Source organism: Odocoileus virginianus, chromosome 4 (assembly GCF_023699985.2).
Source record: "Odocoileus virginianus isolate 20LAN1187 ecotype Illinois chromosome 4, Ovbor_1.2, whole genome shotgun sequence".
Classification (NCBI taxonomy): Eukaryota; Metazoa; Chordata; class Mammalia; order Artiodactyla; family Cervidae; genus Odocoileus; species Odocoileus virginianus.
The window spans coordinates 54,126,303-54,151,356 of NC_069677.1; the positions used below are offsets into that span (position 1 = coordinate 54,126,303).

A 25,054-nucleotide genomic window follows, 5' to 3' on the forward strand; every position below is an offset into this window, starting at 1 on the left:
GAAGAGAGGTCTCTCTTCACTAGCCCCTGAAATGTGTATATTTGCTTAGATCTTACCTTTCAACTCATTTGCACAGAACTCCTTAGCAATGCATTCTTTCTCATGCTTTTCTCGTGATGTTCTCGTCACTTCCAAATCTATCTAGCTTTGAGTATCTCTTTTAAAAGCCTTTTCTTATTCTGAGCCTTGCCCCTCTTAAAAAAACATTTCTGGATATGTTCCTCTCTTGTTATAGCTTCTAATAATAATAATAATAATAAACCTCACAGTATCAGCTCTAATTTCTCAATTGCACTCATTATTTCCCTTTCTTTAAAATGAACTTTGTATTGACAAAGGTGGATACCTGTAACAATTACCTCAATCATGATATACAACACCACATTCATCAATCCTAAAATTCCTTTATGGAGCTTTGCCATCATTCCCCTATGCCCCACAGTTCTGGCCCGAGGCAATTCATTTTGCCTATTCCAGAACCTCATGTAAATAATCTAGAATGATCTATTGTGCCTGGCTTTTTTCTTAGTATAGCATTTTTGAGATTCATCCATACTGTATGCATCACTAGATTGCTCCATTTTGTTTCTAAATAGCATTCCATTGTAGGGCTCTATCACAGTTTATTTTGCTGTTCATCTGTTGAGGGATGTTTGAGCTATTTCTGGATTTGACAATTTTCATTCTCTTTTCATTTAACTTTTTATTTGATAATTAAAGAGTCACATACAGTTTGTTAAGAAATAATACAGAGATCCCATGTACCTTTTACCCATTTTTACCTAATGGTAACATTTCTATCACTGCAAGAATCCCTCTTGTTACCATTCTGTACTTACATCCACTTCCCAACCTCTCCTACTCTCTCTTTAACCCCTGGCCAACTACTCATCTGTTCCCCAATTCTATGATTTTATCATCTCAAGAATTATATAAATGATAAAAAAAAAAAGAATTATATAAATGGATGAGCATTTGACCTTTCGAGGGTTTTTTTTTTTTTCCTACTCAGTCTATTTTTTGGAGATTCACCCAGGTCATTGGCTATATAGTCTTTTCCCTTTCTTTTTGCTGAGTAGTATTCCATGAGATACTTTGTACCACAATTTATTTGACTAATAATCACCCACTGACAGATACCTGGGTTGTTTCCAATTTTTGTCTCTTATGAATAAAGTTTGTATAACATTTTTGTACAGGTTTCATTGTGAATACAGATTTTCATTTTTCTGGAAAAAGTGTCCAGTGGACAATTTCTGGGTCATATGGTAGTTGCATGTATAGTTTTTTAAAGAAATAGCCCAACTATTTCTCAGACTGGTTGTATCATTTTACATTTCCACCATCACTGTATGAGTGATCCATTTCACCATATCCTTACTAGCATTTGGTTTTGTCCCTATTTTTTACTTCACCCATTTTGATAGGCATGTACTGATATCTCACTGTAGTTTTAATCTGCTGATGATGTTCAACATACGTTTTGTGTTTGTGCTGATGATATTCAACATATGTTTCTATATCCTTATATATTTGCCCACTTTTTGCTTGGATTATTTGTGTTTTTACTGTTGAATTTTGGGAGTTCTTTATATATTCCATTCCTTGTTCTTTGTCAGATATGAGGTGTGCAAACATTTTCCAAGAATGTCTTTTATCTTCTTAACAGGATCTTTTACAGAGCAAACATTTTAAGATCAGTAAAATCCAGTTTATCAATTTTTCCTTCATGGATTATGCTTTTGATTTCATCTAGAACTCTTTTTCTAGACCTTTAAGGTTTTCTCCTGTGAGTTTTCTAAGTTTCATAGTTATAGGTTTTGTATTTAAGTTTACGCTCTATTTTGAGTTAATTTTTCTATCAGGAATGAGGTTTACAGGGATAGCTTCTCCTTTCCTTCATTCATTTGTTCCTTCTTTTATCCCTCCTTCTTCTTTTCTCTCTTCTTTCTTTCATCTTGGTCATGGATGTCCAACTGTTTTGGCACTATTTGTTGAAAATACTATTTTTCTTCCATTTAATTGTTTTTGTATCTTAGCTAAAAAGCAACTAGATATTTTCCTCTGGATCTATGTCAAGGTTCTCTGTTTTGGTCCATTAATCTATTTACTCCTCTGCCAATACCAAACAGATTACTTTAACTATGTAAGTTTTGAAATCAGGAAGTTTTTATTTCTCCTGCTTTATTCTTCTTTCTCATAATTGTCTTAGCTATTCTAGATCTTTTGCTTTGCTATATAAATTTTAAGATAATCTTGTCTATAACTACAAAATGTCTCGCTGGAGTTTCAATAAAATTGTGTTAAATCTATATATCAGTTTGAGGAGTATTGAAGAGGAGTATGCACTTTCATTTATTTAGCTTGTTGTATTTTTCAACATTGTATAGTTTTAGCATACAAGTCTTGTAGATGTTTTATTAGATTTCATTTCATTTTTTTATTATTTTTTATTGAAGGATAATTGCTTTACAGAATTTTGTTGTTTTCTGTTAAACCTCAACATGAATCAGCCATAGGTACTCATATATGCCCTCCCTTCTAAACCTCCCTCCCATCTCCTGCCCCATCCCACCCCTCTAGATTGATACAGACTCCCTGTTTGAGTTTCCTGAGCCACACAGCAAATTCCCGTTGGCTATCTATTTTACATATGGTGATGTAAGTTTCCATGTTACTCTTTCCACACATCTCACCCTCTCCTCCCCTCTCCCCATGTCCATAAGTCGATCTTCTATGTCTGTTTCTCCACTGCTGCCCTATAAATAAATTCTTCAGTACCATTTTTCTTGATTCCGTATATATGCATTAGAATACGATATTTATCTTTGCCTGACTCACTTCACTCTATATAATAGGTTCTAGGTTCACCCACCTCATTACAACTGATTCAAATATGTTCCTTTAATGGCTGAGTAATATTCCATTGTGTATATGTACTACAATTTCTTTATCCATTCATCTGTTGATGGACGTCTATATTGCTTCCATGTTCTAGCTATTGTAAATAGTGCTGCAATGAACAATGGGATACATGTGCCTTTTTCAATTTTGGTTCCCTCAGGGTGTATACCTAGGAGTGGGATTGCTGGGTCATATTCTTAATGGTGAAAAACTGAAAGCATTCCCCCTATGATCAGGAACAAGACAAGGGTGTCCACTTTCCCCAGAATTATTCAGCATAGTTCTGGAAGTCCTAGCTATGGCAATCAGAGAAGAAAAAGAAATAAAAGGAATCCAGATTGAAAAAGAAGTAAAGCTCTCACTGTTTGCAAATGACATGATACTGTACATAGAAAACCGTAAAGATACTATCAGAAAATTACTAAAGCTAATCACTGAATTTAGCAAAGTTGTAGGATACAAAATCAATACACAGAAATCATTGCATTTCTTTATACTAACAATGAAAAATCAGAAAGGGAAATTAAGGAATCAATTCCATTCACCATTGTAACAAAAAGAATTAAAAATCTAGGAATAAAATTACCTAAGGATACAAAAGAACTGTACACAGAAAATTATAAGACACCAATGAAAGAAATCAAAGCCAACATAAACAGATGGAGAGATATTTCGTGTTCCTGGGTAGGAAGAATCAATATTGTGAAAATGACTATACTACCAAATACAGTCTACAGATTCAATGTGATCCCTATCATTTCATTTTTTTTAAAGTCAGATTTATTGGGGTGTGTCATTTTTTAAAAATTAATTTTTTTTTCCCCTGTGCTGCTCAGCTTTCTTTGCTGTGCAAGGGGCTTTCTCTAGCTGTCACAAGTGGGGGCTGCTTTTCATTGTGGTGTGCAGGCTTCTCATTGCAGTGGCTTTTCTCTTTTTGGGTCGAACAGGCTCTAGGCTCAGACTTCAGTCCTTGCAGCACATGGACTCAGTAGTTGTGGCACATGGGCTTAGTTGCCCCATGGCATGCGGAATCCTCCTGGACGAGGATCAAACCCATGTCCCCTGCACTGGCAGGCAGGTTCTCAACCACTGGACTACCAGGAAAGACCAAATTTCATTTTTCAGCTACTGTAAATGTTTATTGTTAACATACAGAAGTACGATTGATATTTGTACATTTGTTTTACTCTGTGACCTTGCTAAATTCACTTACATCATTTTAGGACTTTTATTTTGGAGATTCCTAGGGCTTTTCTACAGAGGCAGTCATATCTTTTGCAAATAATTAACTTCCTTTCCAATCTGTGTATCTTTATATTTGCTTTTCTCACCTTACTACACTGACTAGACCTTCAGGTCCTGTGTTGAATAAGAATGGTAAAGGCAGAACTCTGTGTTGTTCCTAGTCTTTGGAGAAAATCATTCAGTCTTTTACCATTAAATATAATGTTAGTTGTATAGTTATAGTGTTTGGGTGTTGGGTTTTTTTTTTTAAGATGCTCTTTATCAAACTGAGAAAATTCCTTTTTTCCTGTTTCTCTGAGAATTTTTTATCATGAATATATTGTCATATTTTGTCCATTATTTTTTCATCAATGGTATGATCATGTGATCTTCTTTTTCTGTTTTTTTTTTTTTTTTTTTTCTGGAGGTGGGGAGGGGAGGGGAGTAAGAAGTGGATTTATTCAGAAAGGAACACACTTCATAGATAGAGTGTGGGCTGTCTTGGAAGGTAAGACGCCATGATCTTTCTTCTTTAGTCTATTACTCTAATGATTATATAGATGGATTTTTAAATATTAAATCAGTCTTGCATCATTGGTCCCATCTGGTGATGAAAATTCTTTTTATATATTCTTATATTATATTTGCTAATATTTTGTTAAAACCTTTTGTGACTATATTTATCAGGGATATTAGTCTATAGTTTATTTTTATCTTTAATTTTTGGTACTCTCTGTCTCACTTTGGTTATCAGGGTAATTTTAGACCCATATAATAAATTGGTAAGTGTTCCTTCTTCTGTTTTTTGGAGGTAATTGTGTAGAATTGGTGTAAATTTTCTTTAAACATGTGGTTGAATTCTCCAACAAAGCCTACTAAGCCTGGAGATTTCTTTTTTCCAGAGGGAGGTTAAGTTACAAATTCACTTATTAATAGTTTCAAGATCACTCAAATTATTTATTTCATATTGGGTGAATTGGATAAATTTGTATTTTTGGAGGAAATTTATCTAATGTCAATTTTTTTAAAATGTCGGGTTTTTTTTCTTTTTGGCTCTTCTTATTCTAGATTCTTGACATGGGAGCACAGATTATTGATTTGAAGTTTTTCCCTTTTCTAATTAAATATTAAGTGCTATATATTCCCCTCTTATTACTGCTTTCATTGGATCATCAAAAAAGCAAGGAAGTTCTAGAAAAACATCTACTTCTGCTTTATTGACTACACCAAAGCCTTTGACTGTGTGGATCACAACAAACTGTGGAAAATTATTAAACATATGGGAATACCAGACCACCCAACCTGCTTCCTAAAAAGTCATATGCAGGTCAAGAAGCAACAGAACTGGACATGGAACAACAGACTGGTTCCAAACTGGGAAAGGAGTACATCAAGGCTGTATATTGTCACCCTGCTTATTTAACTTCTATGCAGAGTACATCATGCAAAATGCCAGGCTGGATGAATCACAAGCTGGAATCAAAATTGCTGGGAGACATATCAGTAACCTCAGATATACAGATGACACCACCGTTATGGCAGAAAATGAAGAATTAAAGAGCCTCTTAATGAAAGTGAAAGAGGAGAGTGAGAAGTTGGCTTAAAACTCAACATTCAGAAAACTAAGATCATGGCACCTGGTCCCATCACTTCATGGCAAATAGATGGGGAAACAATGGAAACTGAGAGACTTTATTTTTTTGGGCTCCAAAATCACTACAGTTGGTGACTTCAAGCGAAGAAATTAAAAGACGTTTGTTCCTTGGAAGAAAAGTTATGACCAACCTAGACAGCATATTAAAAAGCAGAGACATTACTTTGCCAACAAAGTTTCATCTAGTCAAGGCTATGGCTTTTCCAGTAGTCATGTATGGATGTGAGTTGGACTATAAAGAAAGCTGAGTGCTGAAGAATTGATGATTTAGAACTGTGGAGTTGGAGAATTTAAGAGTTCCTTGGACAGCAAGGAGATCCAACCAATCAATACTAAAGGAAATCAGTCCTGAATATTCATTGGAAGGACTGGTGCTGAAGCTGAAACTACAATACTTTGGCCACCTGATTCAAGAGTCAGACACAACTGAGCGACTGAACTGAACTGAACTGATGCAAAGAACTGACTCATTTGAAAAGACCTTGAGGCTGGGAAAGATTAAAGGCAGGAGAAGAAGAGAATGACAGAGGATGAGATGGTTGGATGTCATCACCAACTCAATGAACATGAGTTTGAGCATGTTAGGTGATGAACAGTGAAGGCTGATGTGCTATAGTCTAAGGTGTCATGAGTTGGACATGACTGAGCAACTGAAGTGAACTGATTACTTCTTTCACACCAGTTTTGCCTTGTTTCCCATCTTTGGGAGGGAAACATTGTCTTTCACCATTGAATATGATGTTAGCTGTAATTTTTAAAGGTATGTGTTATTTTGTTCCATAAATTTTAATATTTTATATTTTAATTCAGTTCAGTATATTTTTAAAAACTTTCCTTTGAGATTTCTTCTTAATCCATGGGTTTTTTGTGGATTATATATGTGTATTTTGTAGTTTCTAAGTGCTTGGATTTGTTATCTTTCTTTAATTTATTTCTAGTTTGCATCCATTGTGGTCAGAAAACACATTTTATATAATGTCAGTTCCTTTAAATTTTTTGAGATTTGTTCTGTGGCTCAGGATATGAGTGCTTCCAACACTGCATTTTCTGCTATTGTTGAGTGGAGTGTTCTATAAATGTTGAGCCCTCTTGTTGATCACATTATTGAGTTCTATATCCTTGCTGATATTTGGTCTAATAGTTTTATTACTTGTTGGAAGAGGAATGTTAAAGTCTCCAACCATATTTTTGGATTTGTCTATTGCTCCTTCCAGTTTTATCAGTTTTTGCTTCACACACATTTTGCATCTTTTTTGGTGTATATGGTACATATATATATATATATGTGTGTGTGTGTGTGTGTGTGTGTGTGTGTGTATTTTAAAGATTGCTATGTCTTAGTGAACTGACCCTTTTATCATCATAAAACACCTCTTGCTGTTTCTGCTAATTTTGCTTTCCTTGAAGCATAATTTATCCTTAATTAATATAGCTAGTGGGGAAGGAAATGGCAACCCACACCAGTATTCTTGCCTAGAGAATCCTGTGGACAGAGGAGCCTGATGGGCTGCTGTCCATAGGGTCACATAGAGTCGGAGACGCCTGAAGCGACTTAGCATGCATGCATGCGTTGGAGAAGGAAATGGCAACCCGCTCCAGTGTTCTTGCCTGGAGAATCCCAGGGACGGGGGAGCCTGGCGGGCTGCCGTCTATGGGGTCGCACAGAGTCGGACACGACGGAAGCGACTTAGCAGCAGCAGCAGCATTTTCCCTAGTGTTTCTTTAGTCCTGTGTTTCTTTAGTGTTTATATAACTGCACTCTTTTACTTTCAATCCGCTATACTGCTGTGTTTGAGGTTAGTTTCTCATAGGAAGAATAAAGTGAGTCATGTTTTAAGATCCAGTCAATCTGCATTTTACTTGCTATATTTAGACCCATTCACATTTATTGATATGTTAAGTGTTTAAATCATTTTTTGTTTGCCATTTATTCTGTTTGTTTGTTTGTTTCTGTTTTTTTTTTCTGCCTTTCCATGGGTTATTTGAGAATTCTTAGAATTCCATTTTATCTATATTGTTTTCAAGTGGATCGCTTTGTATAACTACTTTTCATTTGTAGCTTTAGCTATTATATGGATATAAATTTTCCTGTTTACTGTTGACATTTTACCAGTTCAAGTTGAGTGAAGAAACCTTAACTCCTCTCTATGTCTCTTTGTGTGTGTGTGTGTGTGTGTGTGTGTGTGTCTGTGGGCTGAGTCGCTCAGTCAGGTCCTACTCTGCGACCTCATAGACTGTAGCCTGCCAGGCTCCTCTGTCCGTGGAATTCTCCAGGCAAGAATACTGGAGTGGGTAGCCATTCCCTTCTCCAGGGGATCTTCCTGACCCTGGGCCAGGTCCCCAAACCTGGGTCTCCTGCATTGCAGGTGGATTCTTTACCATCTGAGCACCAGGGAAGTGCTTACGTCTCTTTACTGTCCCTCATTTAAAATTATCTTAAATATTTTCTCTGCATATATTTAGAGCCAAATCAAATAGTATTACAGTACTGCTTCAATCATCAAACAACTTTGAAAACTAGAAAGGAGGAAAAATATATTTTTACATTGAAATACGGCTGATTTACAATGTTGTGTTAGCTTCCGGTAGACAGCAAAGTGATTCAGCTATACACACACACACACACACACACACACACACACACACGCATATTATTGTTTTACATTCTTTTCCATTATAGGTTATTACTAGGCTATTCAGTTGTTGGTTATCTATTTTACATATAGTAGTGTGTATACTTTAATCTCAAATTTCTAATTTATTCCTCAGCCCCTTCCCCTCTCATAACTCTAAATGTGGGTCTGTTTCTGTTCTGTTTTGTAAACGGGGCTTCCCAGGTAGCTCAGTGGTAAAGAATTCGCCTGCCAATGCAGGAGATGAGGTTCAATTCCAGAATCAGGAAGACCCCCTGGAGGAGAGAATGGCAACCCACTCTAGTATCCTTCCCTGGAAAATTCCATGGACAGAGGAGTCTGGTGGGCTTCAGTCCAGAGGGTCGCAAAGAGTTGGACATGACTGAGCAGCTAGCACTCAAGGAGAAGGGCAGAGGAACTGAATTTCTGCCAGACTAGCAGAAGAGGGACCTATAAAAACAAAGTTGTAGAACAGAAAAATGAATGGGGTGATATTGCTTGCACCGGGGACTTCAAGTCTTATGTTGTATTTTCACGCTTTCCTAAATACGCTTCCGCTTCACTTTCCAACATCCTACTTCCATCAGAATCACTGCCATCATTCCTGGTTCTCCAGGTGGAACCTCAGGGATTTTTGACTTTTCTTTTCTCCCCTCCATTTTATCCACGTACCATTATTTCTTCATATGAAATAGTTTGTGCTTCCACCTCCTTTATTTACCACACCGTCATTGTCTGAATGTCTTGCTTAGACATTAGAGAGCAACAGTATCTCTATTTCCCCTTGCAGAATTCCCTATGTCCTTCCTTTGACTTAAAACTAGTCATGACTTTCTGTTGCCTTCCGTAATGAACACAAACCTCTTTGCTTATTCCTTCACAGGGTGCTTTTATTCTTCCTACTTAACCTTAATTTTTCTCATCCCCTGAACCACAGTGAATCTGTTGTCTCCCTTTCTTCCACCTAAGTCCATCCTCTTTCTAATCTGCTGCCTTTGTTCATTTTTCCATTACACTCAAATACATAGAAAGCCTGGCATACTTTCCCTTCTTCATCCTGAATATTAACTTCCATTCTACCTTTAAATCCAACTTTATAATGATTACCTCCATGAATACGCTTACTCAGTCTACTATAGTTAAACTGAAATTCTCTTCTTTGTGAAATTCTTTTATACTCACATCTTCTTGATACAATTTACCTCTTAATTATTCTCCATATAAGATTTTTTTTTTTTTTTGTACCAATGTAAGTGCCTTCTAAATGCCTGGTACTGTTTTGGAAGCATGGGTTATAATAACAGAAATATTTACCCATGATTAAGCACTAACTTTAAACAATCTGAATGGGCATCTGGTCAACCATCCAATTCTCTGTATAAGTGCATATAACTGAATATCATCCCTGGATGAGGATCTCTATATTGATCCTACCCCCCATCCTCTACCCTACCTGAGCCACACCTACCTAAAAAAAAAAAAGCGATTTCCATGAGAGAGAACACTGCATCAGCAGTCCCAGCCCAACTGCAGTCTAACTTAGGCTTATCAGGTTATCTACTGCTGTGTAATAAACTATCCCCAAACTCAAAAATAAACACAATCAATTTTCCTAATAGATTTCGTGGGTCTGATTTTCACACACTCACCTCAGCAAAGATGGCTTATCTTTGCTCCTTGATGTCAGAGGCCTCAGCTAAAAAGATCTAACCAGTTGGAGGAACTAGGATGGCTCAGTGTTTGAATCAGCCTTCTTCATGTTCATGTCTTGTGTCTGGGCTGGTATGATTTGAATGGCTAGAGGCTCCTGGTCTCTTGTTTTCTCTCTCTCTTTCACAAACACAAACATCCCTACATCTCTCTCCCTGTGGCCTCTCCAACATGTGGCCCCAAGGTAGTCAGCTTCTTAAACCATAACTCAGGATCCAAGAGAGAATGTTCCAGCCAACAAAGCAGAAGGTATGTAGTTTTTTATGACCTAGTTGTAAAAATCACAGTGCATTACTTCTACCATATTCTGTTCATCAAAACAATCACAGATGCTCTCAGATTCAAGGGGAGGGACCATAGACCCCAATTCTTAATGGAAAAATTGCCAAGGAATTTGAAGCCATGTTTTAAGACCATGACACAAAGCCAATCTATTTCCCTCTTCCCTGATTCCATCCATCTAAGTATGATCTGTCTAGGCTCTGGGGAAACATAACTGCTAAAGTGCTTAAAGTATCAGTTATTTCTACCATGGGATCTTTCTACAATTTGCCTTTTATATCCTCATGATCTAGCATGATCTCCTGGATACAAGTTTGCTTGTCACAAAATTTTTCTTCTCCATCCATTTAATTACCCTCTTCTCCCACTTCTGTCTTCTCTTGGCCATGCTTCCTACCCTTTCCTCCTTTTTGGAGAGACAATTCTTTCCAAAAGAAACCTCTGTACCCTCAACCTTCTTTTACCAGAAGTTGTTGACAACTTCCCAGTAAAATATTTTGCTCACTTTTTTCCCCAGTAGAAGCCATTTCTTCTACCTCACTATCCTAACTGATCAGAAAAGGGATAGACACTCTCCCAGATCCCCACTGCTTCTTAACATTGCCCTCCCACTTAGCCATGTAAGTCTCTTTGGAGAATTGTTGTTTGGTTGCTAAGTCCTCTCCGACTCCTTTGTGACTCCATGAACTGTAGCCTGCCAGGCTCCTGTCCAGGGGATTTCCCAGGCAAGAATACTGGAGTGGGTTGTCATTTCCTTCTCCAGGGGCTCTTCCTGACCCAGGGATCAAACCTGCATCTCCAGCATTGGCAGGCGGGTTCTTTAATGCCAACTAATTTTTGCTAGCCATCCCCTTCCTCGGCGCTCTTCTTGTCCACTTAGTTTCGAATCAGTTTCCTCCACAAGCCCCAGTCTTCTTGTCGTTCAGTGACCCATCCGGTACCCTGGCCTCACAATTCCGGCTCTCCTCTGCTGGGACGGCTTTACCGCCATTCAACTCCAAAACCACAGCCACCGCTTCCCTTTGTCCTGGTGACGTCCTCCATCTACCCCAGATTCACCTTACCGACTCTTGTTTCCTCTGGCATTATCAAGCAGTCTCTCTCTTTGGATCTTTTTCTGTCTCTAATCCCTGATTTCTGCTCCGATGACTCACCTCTTTTCCTCAACGGCATCACCAAAACACTTCTTGGGCGATCAGTCATCATAGCTTTTTTACAGTTTAAACGTACTCTCAATTAAACACCAATGCTTCTAATCTCTAAATCCGACAGACTGTATATGGCCCCTGCTGTAACAAGGGACACAGTGATTTACCTCCTTCCTGAAATCCTCTTCTGAGTGCGACTTCTTCAGGAGTCTGTCGGGGACTTTCTGAGGCCAGCTCTTCCCGCTCAGCGTTCTTCATCGCACCGGTGTTGCTTGTGGGTCAGTTCACTCCCACAGCCCCTGCTGGCCCTTTTTCGTCCTCTGATGACACATGCTTCCTGATTACACCTCCTTCCTTGGTTCCAGCTATCGTTTGCACATGGGCAATTCCCAAACCTCTGTCTCTTGCTCCCACATTAGAACGGTCTTTGTAATGACACGTTGCACCTTTACAACTATGTCTTTTAAGTCTCCCCAACTGAGCCAATGTTGAAATCTTCTTTACCACACCTCGCTTCCTACACCACCATTGGGAGACATTACTAAAGCATAATTTGCAAGTAAAGAAGTATGCGTTGGTCAAAGAAGTATGGATTGGCCACAAGTTTGGAGTCTTCTGTAAGATATTATGGGCTTCTCCGGTGGCTCAGTGGTAAAGAATCTGCCTGCCAGTGCAGGGAATGCAGGAGACATGGGTTCAATCCCTGGGTCAGGAAGATCCCCTGGAGGAAGGGCAACCCACTCCAGTATTCTTGCTTGGAAAACCCCATGGACAGAGCAGCTTGAGAGGCTATAGTCCAGGAGGTTAAAAGAAGCAAAGAATTCTTTGAAGAATCAAACATGACTGAGAACACACACATGCATAACATGTTATGGAAAAACTTAATAATGGTGGTGACTGATCTTGAAAGAAAATAAGCAAATGTGAAATTTTCAGTCTATGTGCTGCTAAGCTAAATTCACCAGCAGGTGGAATTTCTTCAAAGTACAGAATGGATGCTGATCATCATGACCAGCAGCTCTAGGGATAAGCAATTCTTTTAGCTCTTCAAGCTTACTGAAAATGCCTTTCAAGAATGCCTCTCTTTGTTCTTATTTTAAGCTCTGCAGGAAACTTTCTGATACATAATTAGATTACACAACAAGGCAGATGCCTGTTATTGTGAAGGGGATATAGCTGCTGTATACTCATAAAGTGACATTCTAGTTGGTAAATGATTCTCTTGTCACTTTGCTTGGTGTGAGTCAGTGCCCCATCGTTGGTGAACTCTAGGTGAACTGTTGAGATCAAGTTTCTAGATCTGCAAAACTGAAGACCAGGCTCTGGACTGTGGTGACTGAAAATAGACCATGAACTTGAAGGTGAAGCACTTTAAGGAGGTCAGCAGACCATTTTTGTATGTATATTTTTAGCTCTACATACTCGGCTTTGTACATGTACAAACATGTACCTAACATGGTACAAAGCACCAAAAAGTTGAATACTTGCTTATTATTTGAACTCAGATATTCAATAGAATGTCCAAAAGAGCAATTAAATATATATATTATATACATATTATATTTGTACATATATAATTTTTCAGATTATTTTCTATTATAGGTTATTACAAGACACTGACGCTTACTCTTTGGAAGGAAAGTTATGACCAACCTAGACAGCATATTGAAAAGCAGAGACATAAAAAATAAATAAATAAATAAATAAAAAGCAGAGACATTACTTTGCCAACAAAGGTCCATCTAGTCAAGGCTACAGCTTTTCCAGTGGTCATGTATGGATGTGAGAGTTGGACTATAAAGAAAGCTGATTACTGAAGAATTGATGCTTTTGAACTCTGGTGTTGGAGAAGACTCTTGAGAGTCTCTTGGACTGCAAGGAGATCCAACCAATCCATCCTAAAGGAGATCGGTCCTGGGTGTTCATTGGAAGGACTGATGTTGAAGCTGAAACTCCAATACTTTGGCCACCTGTGTAAAGAGCTGACTCATTGGAAAAGACCCTGATGCTAGAAAGATTGAGGGCAGGAGGAGAAAGGGATGACAGAGGATGAGATGGTTGGATGGCATCACCAACTCAATGGACATGGGTTTGGGTGGACTCTGGGAGTTGGTGATGGACAGGAGGGCCTGGCGTGCTGCAGTCCATGGGGTCGCAAAGAGTCGGACACGACTGAGTGACTGAACTGAATTGAAGACATTGAATATAGTTTCCTGTGCTATACAGGCAGTCCTTGTTGATTATCTATTTTATATATAGTAATGCATACCCGTTAATCCCAAACTCCCAGTGTATCCCTTCTCCCATTTTCTTCTTGGTAACCATAGTTTGTTTCCCCTGTCTGTAAGTTTATTTCTGTTTTGTAAAAAAAAGTTCATTTGTGTCATTTTTTTTTTTAGATTTCACATATAAGAGATATCATATTTGTATTTCTCCGAAAAGAGAAATTTTAAATGCACTCAATGCCACAGCATGGATTTCTAAGAGACCTACTCTCAATCTCATGATGTAAATTTCTAAAATCACAAAGCCTCCATGGCATGAAATAAAACAGAAATTTTAATATCTCTATTAATAAAAACATAATAATAATAACAAAATAATATGCAGAGTGGCAAAACCTTAGCAGCCTCAAGAATTATAGACCTACCATTTATTAAGTGTGTATTGTATGGTATTGTAGGCTTTGAATATTTTATTTCACTTAATTCTCCTAAATATCTTAGGAGATGCAAATTATTATAGACATTTTATAGTTGAGAAAAACTCAACCAAGACATCTGAATTAACTTGCCCAAGATATAGAAGTAGTAAATGGCAGAGGTAGCCAACGGCAGAGGTAGCTTCAAACCTAAGGCATTCTGACTGCAAAGCCAATATTCTTACACATAGTGGACATTCGCTATTTTGCTGTTAACTGCTCAAAACCGAGGGAATAGTATGAAGAGTTAAGCTGTCAAAATGTACAGAGTTTCAATTATACTATCTTTAACTGCAAATAACCATCTCTACACGTAGGCTAAATTCTGCTTTAGTCTTCTCTTTGGGAATTTCAAGTTAAATCTAGAGAAAAACAACACTTAAAAAAGAGAATGCATGTAACAAAATGAATAACTAAGATTCTTTGTGTTGATTTAAAATGAGTTTGAAAAACAATCTCTCATGCCCTATTCCGTAACTCCGTGCTACCTTTTTTTGTAGAGTAGTGTCATTTTTTAACTTTTTTGACCAGGTCCTTGGTAAGAAATTAAATACCCAGTGTGACCCAGGATACAAGTACATGTGTGTGTGTGTGTGTGTGTGTGTGTTGCATATATGAGCATGTGCGTGTGTGTGTGTCTGAAACTGAAATCACAAAGCCTTACTCACTGACTACAGATTCTGATCTATTACGTGAAAGAGTATCTATCATAATCCACTATACTCATTTTTGACCCATCAGTGGGTCAAGATCCACAGTTTGGAGAGCCACGGGAGGTGGGAAGAATGTGTTCATAGGAGTGAGAAGCCTGAGTTTTTGCAAGTTCCACCTCTAACCATGAAAATTTTACTCTCAGGTGGTGACCGGGTGGGATCATCCCCCAAAAGCTCCTTCTGTTTTAATCTATCATCAGGCATCTCCACCTTCTCATCTGGCAAGCAGGAAAGGCATTTTCCCCTCAGTGCAGTACCGACTGCTCCACATGCCTCCCACCGCACCCCCCCTCCCCGCCCTTACCCATGTCCATTTCTAAGGGACTTCAGTGCTGGCAGCTGCTCAGCCCAGGGGCCTGACTCCATCCACAGCTGTCGTTTGGATCATCAGTCCTAGAAACCAGGCTGGCTGGGGATGTGAGTCCCCACGGTCTACCCCAAAGCCACATAACCTTGCAGGGTTAAAGCAAGCAAGCACAGTATTAATATTTACATGAATTTCTAGTGACATATGTTGTGTCTTAAATGGCCCATCCATCAGACTTCTAAACCACAACAGATCTACTTTGAATTTAGGACATGCTTTTTACATTTAGAAACAGAAACTGGGACCATATTTGGGGGCAAAATTTTAAACCTCCTAAAAAGAAAACATAAACTCTCCAGTTCATCACAGAGAGAAATTAAACACAGTATATTTACTTGAGAAAGAAGGTTCTCTGACTGCAATCCTGAAGTGTTTTTGAAAATTGCAGGGTGCCCAGAGCTTTATGGCAGATTCTTCCTAAATCAGAAAGATAATTATCTGTATAATTTCTATGTATGCATTAAACAAAACACACAAACCTATGTACACAGCCACAAAACTTTACCAAAACTGATGTTAATAAGTGAAGATTTCTGAGTGGTGAAGTCTGGATAGTAGACTTCCAATAAGGAGCAGACAGCCAATTAAGGAGTTAAAACTGAGTGACAATATCTTAGGGGCAACAAGAGATGTGCATTTTTCTATCCACAGGATTTTGTGATAGGGGACTTGTCTCAGCAAACAACCAAAAAATCCAACAAGGGACCAATTGTGTGCTTACTTTCTCCACTAAAGAAAATAAAGCAATGCTTTAAGCATGTGTCCATTCCACATACAGCTTTTCACTGCATAGCTACACACACACACACACACACACACACACACACACACACACTTGGAAGAAGCAGGCAGTGTAAACTAATAGATAAACAGAAATCACAAAGGATTATTAGAATGACTACCTCCATGGATTAAAAATTACAGGAGGCATTACATTACATTAGATTACAGCTGACATTTTAAACACAGAACACTAGTATGAGAAATATGATTAAGATTATGTTCCATATTTTCTTCAAAGAATTAAGTCAAGTTCCTGTTAATAATTAAATAATAAATAATGATGATCTTATCAATTATCTTGTACCAGCATTCTTTCTTTAACACTTCACTTCTTACAGTCCAGGCTGCCTGTTAAGAGATGCCTATACTAATTCAAGGCATTCTATAGTATTTGCCAGCCAGTACAGTGGGCTTCCCCGCTGGCTCACCAGGTAAGAATTCACCTGCAATGCAGGAGCTGCAGGAGACACAGGTTCAATCCCTGGATCGGGAAGATCCCCTGGAGAAGGGCAAGGCAACCCACTCCGGTGTTCTTGCCTGGAGAATCCCATGGACAGAGGAGCCTGGCAGGCTACAGTCCATGGGGTCGCACAGAGTCAGACACGACTAAAGTGACTTAGTGTGCACACACACAACAGGACAGGTCAAAATTTGAGGAAAGTTGCAAGTATTAACACTGCAATAACATAGAAGCCATCAGACCACATTTCATAGTTTTATTGAGATTCTTCCGGTTTTAATTGTCTATGGTAGGTATAATTCTAATGACCACGATTATACCAAAGCTCTGCTGTTATTATCAACAGCAGATACAAAGCTGGCTGCCATGCTGTGGACACACACACACACACTCCGAGTTGTATACTCCTGCATGCAAACTTATAGGAAATGTACATTCCTTTTAAAACACAATTATGCACAATTAGTCTGGAATCTGTTAAGCTACCATTGATACAGATAAACCTGAGAAAGCACAAAATGTCAAGTAACACTGTTTCCATACCAGTCATTCAATGGCACTATTCATCACAAAGAAATCTAGTTCAATTACCTATATTAAAATCACAGATATTATAAAAATAAACATTTTTGCAAAAGCACTAACACATACTAGAGCTCAAATTCACAATTTTTTGATATGTAATATATATTCCCCTTCATATTAATTTGGAATGATGTGTATAATACAATGTACAACAGAATTTATTTTAAAACTGTAACAGGATTCAGCAAATAATATGTAGATATTATTGTAAAAGTTGGAATTAAAGTTATCAAATGAACAGAGAAAATATTAAAATTACTAGCAATGTTGAACTTGCTGGTAGTGTGTTACTTAGAAACTTCATCTCAAAGAAATTAAGATTATGCTATTTCACCTTAAGAAGAAACACAACATAAAAACTGAAGCAGAATTGAGCAGAGTAACTGATTATACCATCTGTCTCTTTCTCTCTCCATCTCCCTTAAGTATTTCCTTAAATGCTAATATTGTATCTATAGTGCCCATCTCACCAGACTTCTAAAACATAAGTGATGTTGTCTGAATTTAGGACAAAACTTTTGCACTTAGAAATGGGAAGCTCTGACTGTATTTGGGGATACAATTCCAAATGTATTGAAAAGACAATATAAACACTTCTATAACAGTATATAAAATGTAACCAATACAGATCCAGTTTGGCTAAGATATTCTGTATTTACTATTGATCCTAATGAAAGTTTGACACCAAACTGTGTCTATGTAGGAAGAACCCTAAATAAAAAGATAAACGTGCAAAAGCATTTCTAGAGAAAATGAATCACTTGTATCACAAAACAGATTTTCGTATTTTAGATTAAAAAAATCTGAAAACTTAAAACATTTCAAGATACTGATATTTGAAAAGCATAATATACAGTAACTCATTTTTATGCATCATACATTATGTAAAATACACCAATGTGACATATTAATATTATACATTGTAATAAATATAATTTACATCAGTATGTTGGAACTTTCAAGAAAGTTTTTCAATCTGTACAATGGAAGGACCGTGAGCTTCATCAATAAATACTATTATGATAGTTACAATTTGACCAGCAAAGTTAAAGCTTTACTATATCTCTAACTAGTTACACACCTTTATTTTCACGAGTCCAATTCCAGCTGCTGTAAGCACTGGCATCTCTGATATCCAGAGGCAGTATAGTGCACTGCCCTGAGGAGACAGAAAACTGACAGGTCATATCCATTTCATAACCGGTGAACTTTGTACGAGTTCTTTTAGCCAAGGACTGGTATCCAGCAGTCCTGGAAAATACAGTAGCAGATTTCATGCACCTCTGGCTGCCTGCAGTTCTCTACCACATCCCGTAAGGCCCCAACAGATGGATATCATCCACCCTTTTAATCCACGGAGAACGGTCTTGACAGGGACAATAAGTCCCACAGCTGGCCAATGGGCAATATCCCCCTTTTAACTCCAAATTCTACTCTCATGGTGTATCTCTCCTGGGTCTGTGTGCTTAGCGTTTCAGTGCAAACACACACACTGATGTTCAGTGGGTCAAAGCTGTCAACTGATGAGCCATAAAACGCTTCGGCATTCAGTTTTGTAGTGTGAAATTTACTTAATTGTTACATTCTATAATTTTAGCTTCCTTTTTTATCAAAATGCCAGCAGATTTCTGCCTGTACTGGTAAAATACCCACTTTATCATAAGCCATGAATCAGATCTTCAACCAAGAGATCACCGCTTTATCTTGACCCTCGGTATGGTTTCATCATTAGCAGACTCATCCCAGAGACCACTTCGTGCCTGGAAGGGGTTAGAGAGATCATTCTTGTCACTATTAGGCAGGCAACTGCATGTCATCATTGTCCACGACGTGATGCATGACGCTAAGGAAGAAACACTGTGGAAACAGCATGTCAAGAAGTAAAAGGGCATTTCTAGTCCCTGCTCACATCCACACTGGAGCCACACTCCAAAAGAAAGTTCCCTGGAAGCTGAATCAATGTACCTAACATATACTGTAAACCAGGCTGGGCATCTTCAGACCTAAAAGGAAGAACACTAAAGTAAATAAAATGGTGAAGGAATATTATAGAAATGTGTACCATTAGCCTTCGAGTTCAAGGATGGCACGGGCTTTGATATTTCCACTCTGGCCAATTTAGTGGTATTAATCATGTCTCATTGCACATGATATTTGACAGGGGTAATACAATCATGACATAGCTTAGTCTTTTCCTTTTAGGGTTCCACAACAGACAACACTGCAGGATCCTAATCAAATGAGAACCTAGCTAACACTTCTCTTTCCTCAAAATGAGGTGTAGGTAGGACATCTGAAAGGTTTTTATAAAACCTGTGCCTTAACACTGAACATGGGGAAAAGTCTCACTCTTTAGGATGGTTAAACACAGCTTTTCAGCTTTTACTCATTGGTCTTAGTAGTCGGAGAAAGTCTAAGAAACTGCAGGGCTCACAAATCTGCAATCCATCCAGATGCTGCAAGAACTGAAGTCCAGCTCTGATTTTCTTATTGCCAGGTCCCGCAGGGCGCTAAGGTTCTTACCTTGGACGCAGCCCCAAATAGCTCTACATATAAAGTGCTTTCAAACAAGTTTCCCCACCATCATTTGCAGACTCTGATGCTGGTTTGTTGGCGTGTCTTCACCATGAGAAATTCCTTTGATATCAGATTTATTTATTTGATGTTGTAAACGGTCACCTCACTCATTATTCTACATATTTCGAATTTGACCGTTTTAAGGGCCAGAAATGCAGCAATTCACTATTCACTGAAAATCATTATGAAAGTTACTGAAGTATTTAATAGATTTGTCATTACTGCCTGACACAAGTAAAATATAAAACACTGTCCAGTACTATTCGCTTAAACTATTATTAGTCTGATTAGTAGTTTCTACACCTCACTTTGTAGTGCTGCGGTACTTCAAGTATTTAAATTTAATTCTTCATATTTCCCTTTCCCATATGTTTGGAGTTTTCCCTTCAAAAGTGAGGATGTAAGACCCAGCAAAGCATTATAGCACTTCATTCTACTAACACAATCCATGCACACTCTGCCTTCTTGTTACACTGCACTCCATGTTTTCCAGCATTTGGAAGTCAAAAAAAGAGAGAGAGCGAGCTTTTACACCATAATTAATTTAAACTAAAACCCTTATGCTAAAAATGTCATCTCCCCCTTCTTGGTCCCTCATCCATTTGAGAATATGCTTGCAGGTTATGCATTATGGATGACTGTCAACCACTCTCCCTCCTGCCGACATCCCTCAACTTGCTAATAGCTATTCAACTTTGATCTGTAATTTATCTGTGATTTTTAAAATTGTTTTTACAGATGGAAGTTAGCATTTGTACTGGAACACAAACATACTCCTTGGGCAGTGCACAGCAGTGGTGCAAGCAAAAGCTCTTCGTCACAGGAAGTCTAACAGAGTTTGTGGTGTTTACAAGCAAAGTACATACACTTAGATTATTTTGAAGGCATTTTACCTGTAAGATAATATACAGATAATTCCATCCACAAACATTTAGCACCCAACACAGAGTAGGCAGTTTTCTAGAAACCATCGTGAGATAATCACTTGGGAGACTTGTAAATTCATTGACTTGATTTTTCTATTCAATTCTCCAGAGAAATTCAGCCAGCTACTACCTATGCTTACAAGATCAAAAAAAGACACCCGGCAGCAATCTGTTCATCTGCTACTGAATGAACTGACTTTAGTATTTTGGTCTATGACTCTAATCTAAGAATGTGAAGTTTCAATTTGTTCCTACCTCAGATTATTAAAGACAATAAAGACTAGACAAATCACAAACTCAGGTTTCCAGTGGTCAGTTTTCTTTGAGAAAATATTAATATCGACAAATCACAAACTCAGGTTTCAGGTGGTCAGTTTTCTTGGAGAAAATATTAATATCCAAATAGCTTCAGTACTCAGGTATACTTTAAAGAGAAGAGTTTGCAAATTTTAAAGGCAGAAGAGAAAGTAAATATTTAAGCAGGGTAGTATAACTTTATGTTACATACTTCTGGTTAGAAAGCAAATCCAAACAAGCTAAGTGTGGGTGTAGGCATTTCCACTTCTATTTTATTTGTTAATTCACTGCCTTCTTGGTTTGAATGTTCTCTAAACTCACTAGAAACTGAAAGGGGAAAATAGGCGCTTGGCTCTATGAAGCATCCTACCACGTTACAAAGTGGGTGCTCGGGGATGCCTGCATCTTCACAAGCTCGCATCTCCATTCTGCTTGAACTCCGATAGAATGTTGAGTGTCATGTCCTCACTCCTGCACTGAGAGTTTGCCTCACTTCTTCTGGAAGCTTTCCTGGTGGCTCGGGAGAGTCTCCTTCTGAAAGTATCTCCTGCCAAGAAATAGAGAATGGGGTCCACACAACTGTTGAGACTTGCTAGACCTCTTGTCACCTGATAAGTGGCATACACTCTATCATTGAAAGCACACATTTCTGGGGTCTGAAAATCCAGCCGGGCCCTCAAATTCATTGTTTTCATCACGTGGAAAGGGATGTAAGACACAGCAAACACCGTCAGTACAATAATCACCAGGTAAATGGATTTCCTCCTCAGAGGCGAATTGTCCAGGTCTTTGTAAATCAGAGCTCTCACAATTAATCCGTAACAGCCCAAAATCAGCACCAAGGGGACGCAGAACATGGCCACGGTCGTGCACATGCTGTAGATGAAATAACTTCGCAGGTACTCGTCCGAGGTGGTGTCATAGCAGGTGACGGTTTTGTTTTTCCGGATCCCGGTGCCAGAGTAGAAGAGGATGGGGGAGATGCCCACCACCACGATGAGCCACACCAGCACGCTGATATAGACCGCGTTCTTCTTCTTGAGCCGACCCAGGGACTTGAGCGGGTACACCACGCCGCTGTACCTGTGTGCGCTGATGCAGGTCAGGAATAAGATGCTGCCATAGAGGTTCACGTGGAAGATGAACCGCTGCAGTTTGCACATGGCATCCCCGAAGATCCAGTCGGTCTTATTGAAGTAGTAGAAGATGAGCGCCGGCAGGGTCAGCACGTACAAGAAGTCGGCCAGGGCCAAGTTGAACATGTACACGGAGATGCCGCTCCACGGCTTCATGTGGAAGAGGAACATCCAGATGGCCACGCTGTTGCCCAGGAAGCCGATGATGAACACCAAGATGTAGACAGCTGGCAGATAGTAGAACTGGAAGCCTGTCTTGGTCAGCGCACATTTGAACGGGCCGGCGACGGCGGCGGTGGAAATCACTGTGCTGTTTCCCCAGGGCGAACCAGGGTCGGCCAGGAAGGCAGTGTCCGTCCCGTTGGGGACCGCCAGCCACAGCACCTCGGTCATTCTCTCCTCCCCGACTCAGGCGGCGGCTCCAAGAGACAAGCGGCGGCAGGAAGGCGGCGGCGGCGGCGAGGGGCGCAGCGAGCATCGGAAAGGCGGGCGAGCAGACGGGAGCGGGAGCCGGGGATCCCTGCGGGAGGGGGCGCGCGGGGGCTCGCCCACGCCGGCTCCGGCCCCGCGTTCGCCGCGGGCCATGAAATCCGCCCCGAGCGGCGACCGAACCTGGCTGGCCGGTGGACCAGCAACTTCCCCGTCCGGCCGGCAGCGCCGAGGTTACACAACAGGGCGCTCAGGACACCGCAGCCTACAACTTTCCGACCGCGCTTTCCCGAGGGACCGCGGGTTCGCGCCGGAGAGCGCGCCGGGGGGCTCAGTGAGGTTGAGCCAAATTCGCTGCGCTGCGCTCCGGCGTGGGGAGGGCGCGCCCCAGCCTCCTTCCCCCGAAGATCAACTTCGTTTGGGCATCTTCCTTCTCCCTACCTTGCAAGCCAGCAGCTCGGGTCTAGGGCCCGCGCCCCGCTGCCCTCAGCTTCTGGGGGCCATCGGAGCGCGCGTGGCCGCGGACTCGTGCGCTTCTGGATCGCGTCCGGCTGGCAGTCGGGCTGATCTCGCAGGCTCTTCTAGAGACCTGCTCAGTCTGGAGTGCAGGCGGCCGGACGGCGAGCCAGGCTCCCCGCGAGGGTGGGCGGAGTTTGGGCGCCGGGCGAGTCCGCGCGCCGCGGGGAGGAGAGGGGCGTGCCTCCGTGAAGCCCGCCCGGCTGCCTGCCCGCGCTCTCCAGGGTGTTCGCCCCGGGCCGGAGCCGTCTTCGGGGAGAACCGGTCTTCGTTGTGGCCCGGCGCGCTCAGCTTCTGCCCCGGAGCCACTACCGGAGTCGGCGGAGGACGCGGGGCGCACTCGGTCAGGGTCGGGGCTAGGGCTGGCTGCCGCGAAGCGATTGGCCCGCCAGCGTTCCTTGGCTCTTCCGCCGGCTATCTTCGGCAAAGTGAAGTTGCTGACACACAGGAAACCCCTCTGACCGCCCAGAGCCTTCTGCCTAACACCCTGAAGCCGGCCGAAGGAGACTGAAGTCTCTGGGGCCTTCAAGAAGCACGCCAGGTGTTCGCATGTTTCAGGCAGCCTGCAGTCCCCAGCTGGGAACGCCCTGGCTTTGCAGCGCTCCGCGCTTTAATGAGACCGGATTCCTGGCACTTGCAGAAACCTGCTACTTCCAGAAAGATTTCAAAGGCGGGAGGGAGGGAGTGGAGGGAGATGGGGTGCATCTCTTTCTGTCCTCCAAGTCTGCCTTTCCCCTTTTATTTTCGTATTGCTTTTCGTAATTAACGAAATGCTAATGAATCGACGTCATTGTTAACATCAGCCTGAACATTTCTAAAGGGGCTTTGTAAAAATATTATTAGTTGAACCTTGACGTTGCTTCAGCACAATTTAACTTGTTACCTACCACCTACCTACCGACTACGCAGGGTCCCCAAATCTTCCTGTTCAGCACGTTTAATGAAAGAACAAAGGCTTCAGTAAAGAATAATTAAAAACATATTGTTCGGGAAATGACTATTAAATACAACTTTACATCGATATATGTGAAGACATATGGGCTTCCCTGGTGGCCCAGCTGGTAAAGAATCTGCCTGCAATGCAGGAGACCATGGTTTCATCCCTGGGTCAGAAGATCACCTGGATAAGGGAATGCACCCCACTCCAGTATTCTTGCAGGTAGAATTATGTAGACAGAGGAGCTTGATGGGCTGCAATAGAATCCATGGGGTCGCAAGTCAGACAAGACTGAGCGACTAACACACACACACACACACACACACACACACACACACACGAAGACAATTTCAGCTCCAAAGTAATTAAGGTGTGGTTGGGGGTTTTATTACCAGTCCTGTTTCTTTAAGTTAAAGCGATTAGTCATAAGTATCTCTGGTAAGTACCCTAAAATACTAGTTGAGGCTTCCTTAAATACATTGTCAAAAACTGGTTTTCCTGGCTTGAATGTATCAAATTTTAAAGCAGTGTACTTCAGAATTGTAGGTAAATAAGTGTGACTGGAGAATAAATGAATCGTTAGTTATTAAGGGACTTATGGGCCTTCCCTGGTGCCTTGGTAAAGAATCTTGCCTGCAATATGGGAGACCTGGGTTCGATCCCTGGGTTGGGAAGATCACCTGGAGGAAGGCATGGCAACCCACTCCAGTATTCTTGCCTAGTGAATCCCACGGACAGAGGAGCCTGGCCAGCTACAGTCCATAGGGTCACACTGAGTCAGCCACGACTGAAGTGAGTCAGCCACGACTGAAGTGACTCAGCACGCATGCATGCAAGGGACATATCTAAATGGGCCCACACAGGGATGGAACCTAGCAGTCTTTGACAATTTGCTAATTAACAATATGCTTTATCAGAAATATTCACAGAGGCTTCTCTCTGAAGAAAAAATAATCCAAAAAGAAAATATCTGTAAAATACAAACCATAAAGATTTCTTTCTGGTCCCAGATGTTTCAGGATAATGCACTCCTAAAAAAATACTCCTAGCTTTGGTATCACAAAGGAAAATT

The 25,054-nt window shown here is 40.4% G+C and overlaps 1 protein-coding gene across 1 annotated transcript; it reads right to left on the reverse strand.

The window, feature by feature from the left end:
• Positions 1-16,821: 16,821 nt before the first annotated feature.
• On the reverse strand, positions 16,822-23,174 carry P2RY1 (purinergic receptor P2Y1). Its single transcript, XM_020874817.2, has one exon. It carries the CDS (start codon positions 22,491-22,493, stop codon positions 21,372-21,374), a length of 1,122 nt encoding a protein of 373 aa, XP_020730476.1. The 5' UTR covers positions 22,494-23,174; the 3' UTR covers positions 16,822-21,371.
• Positions 23,175-25,054: the final 1,880 nt, after the last annotated feature.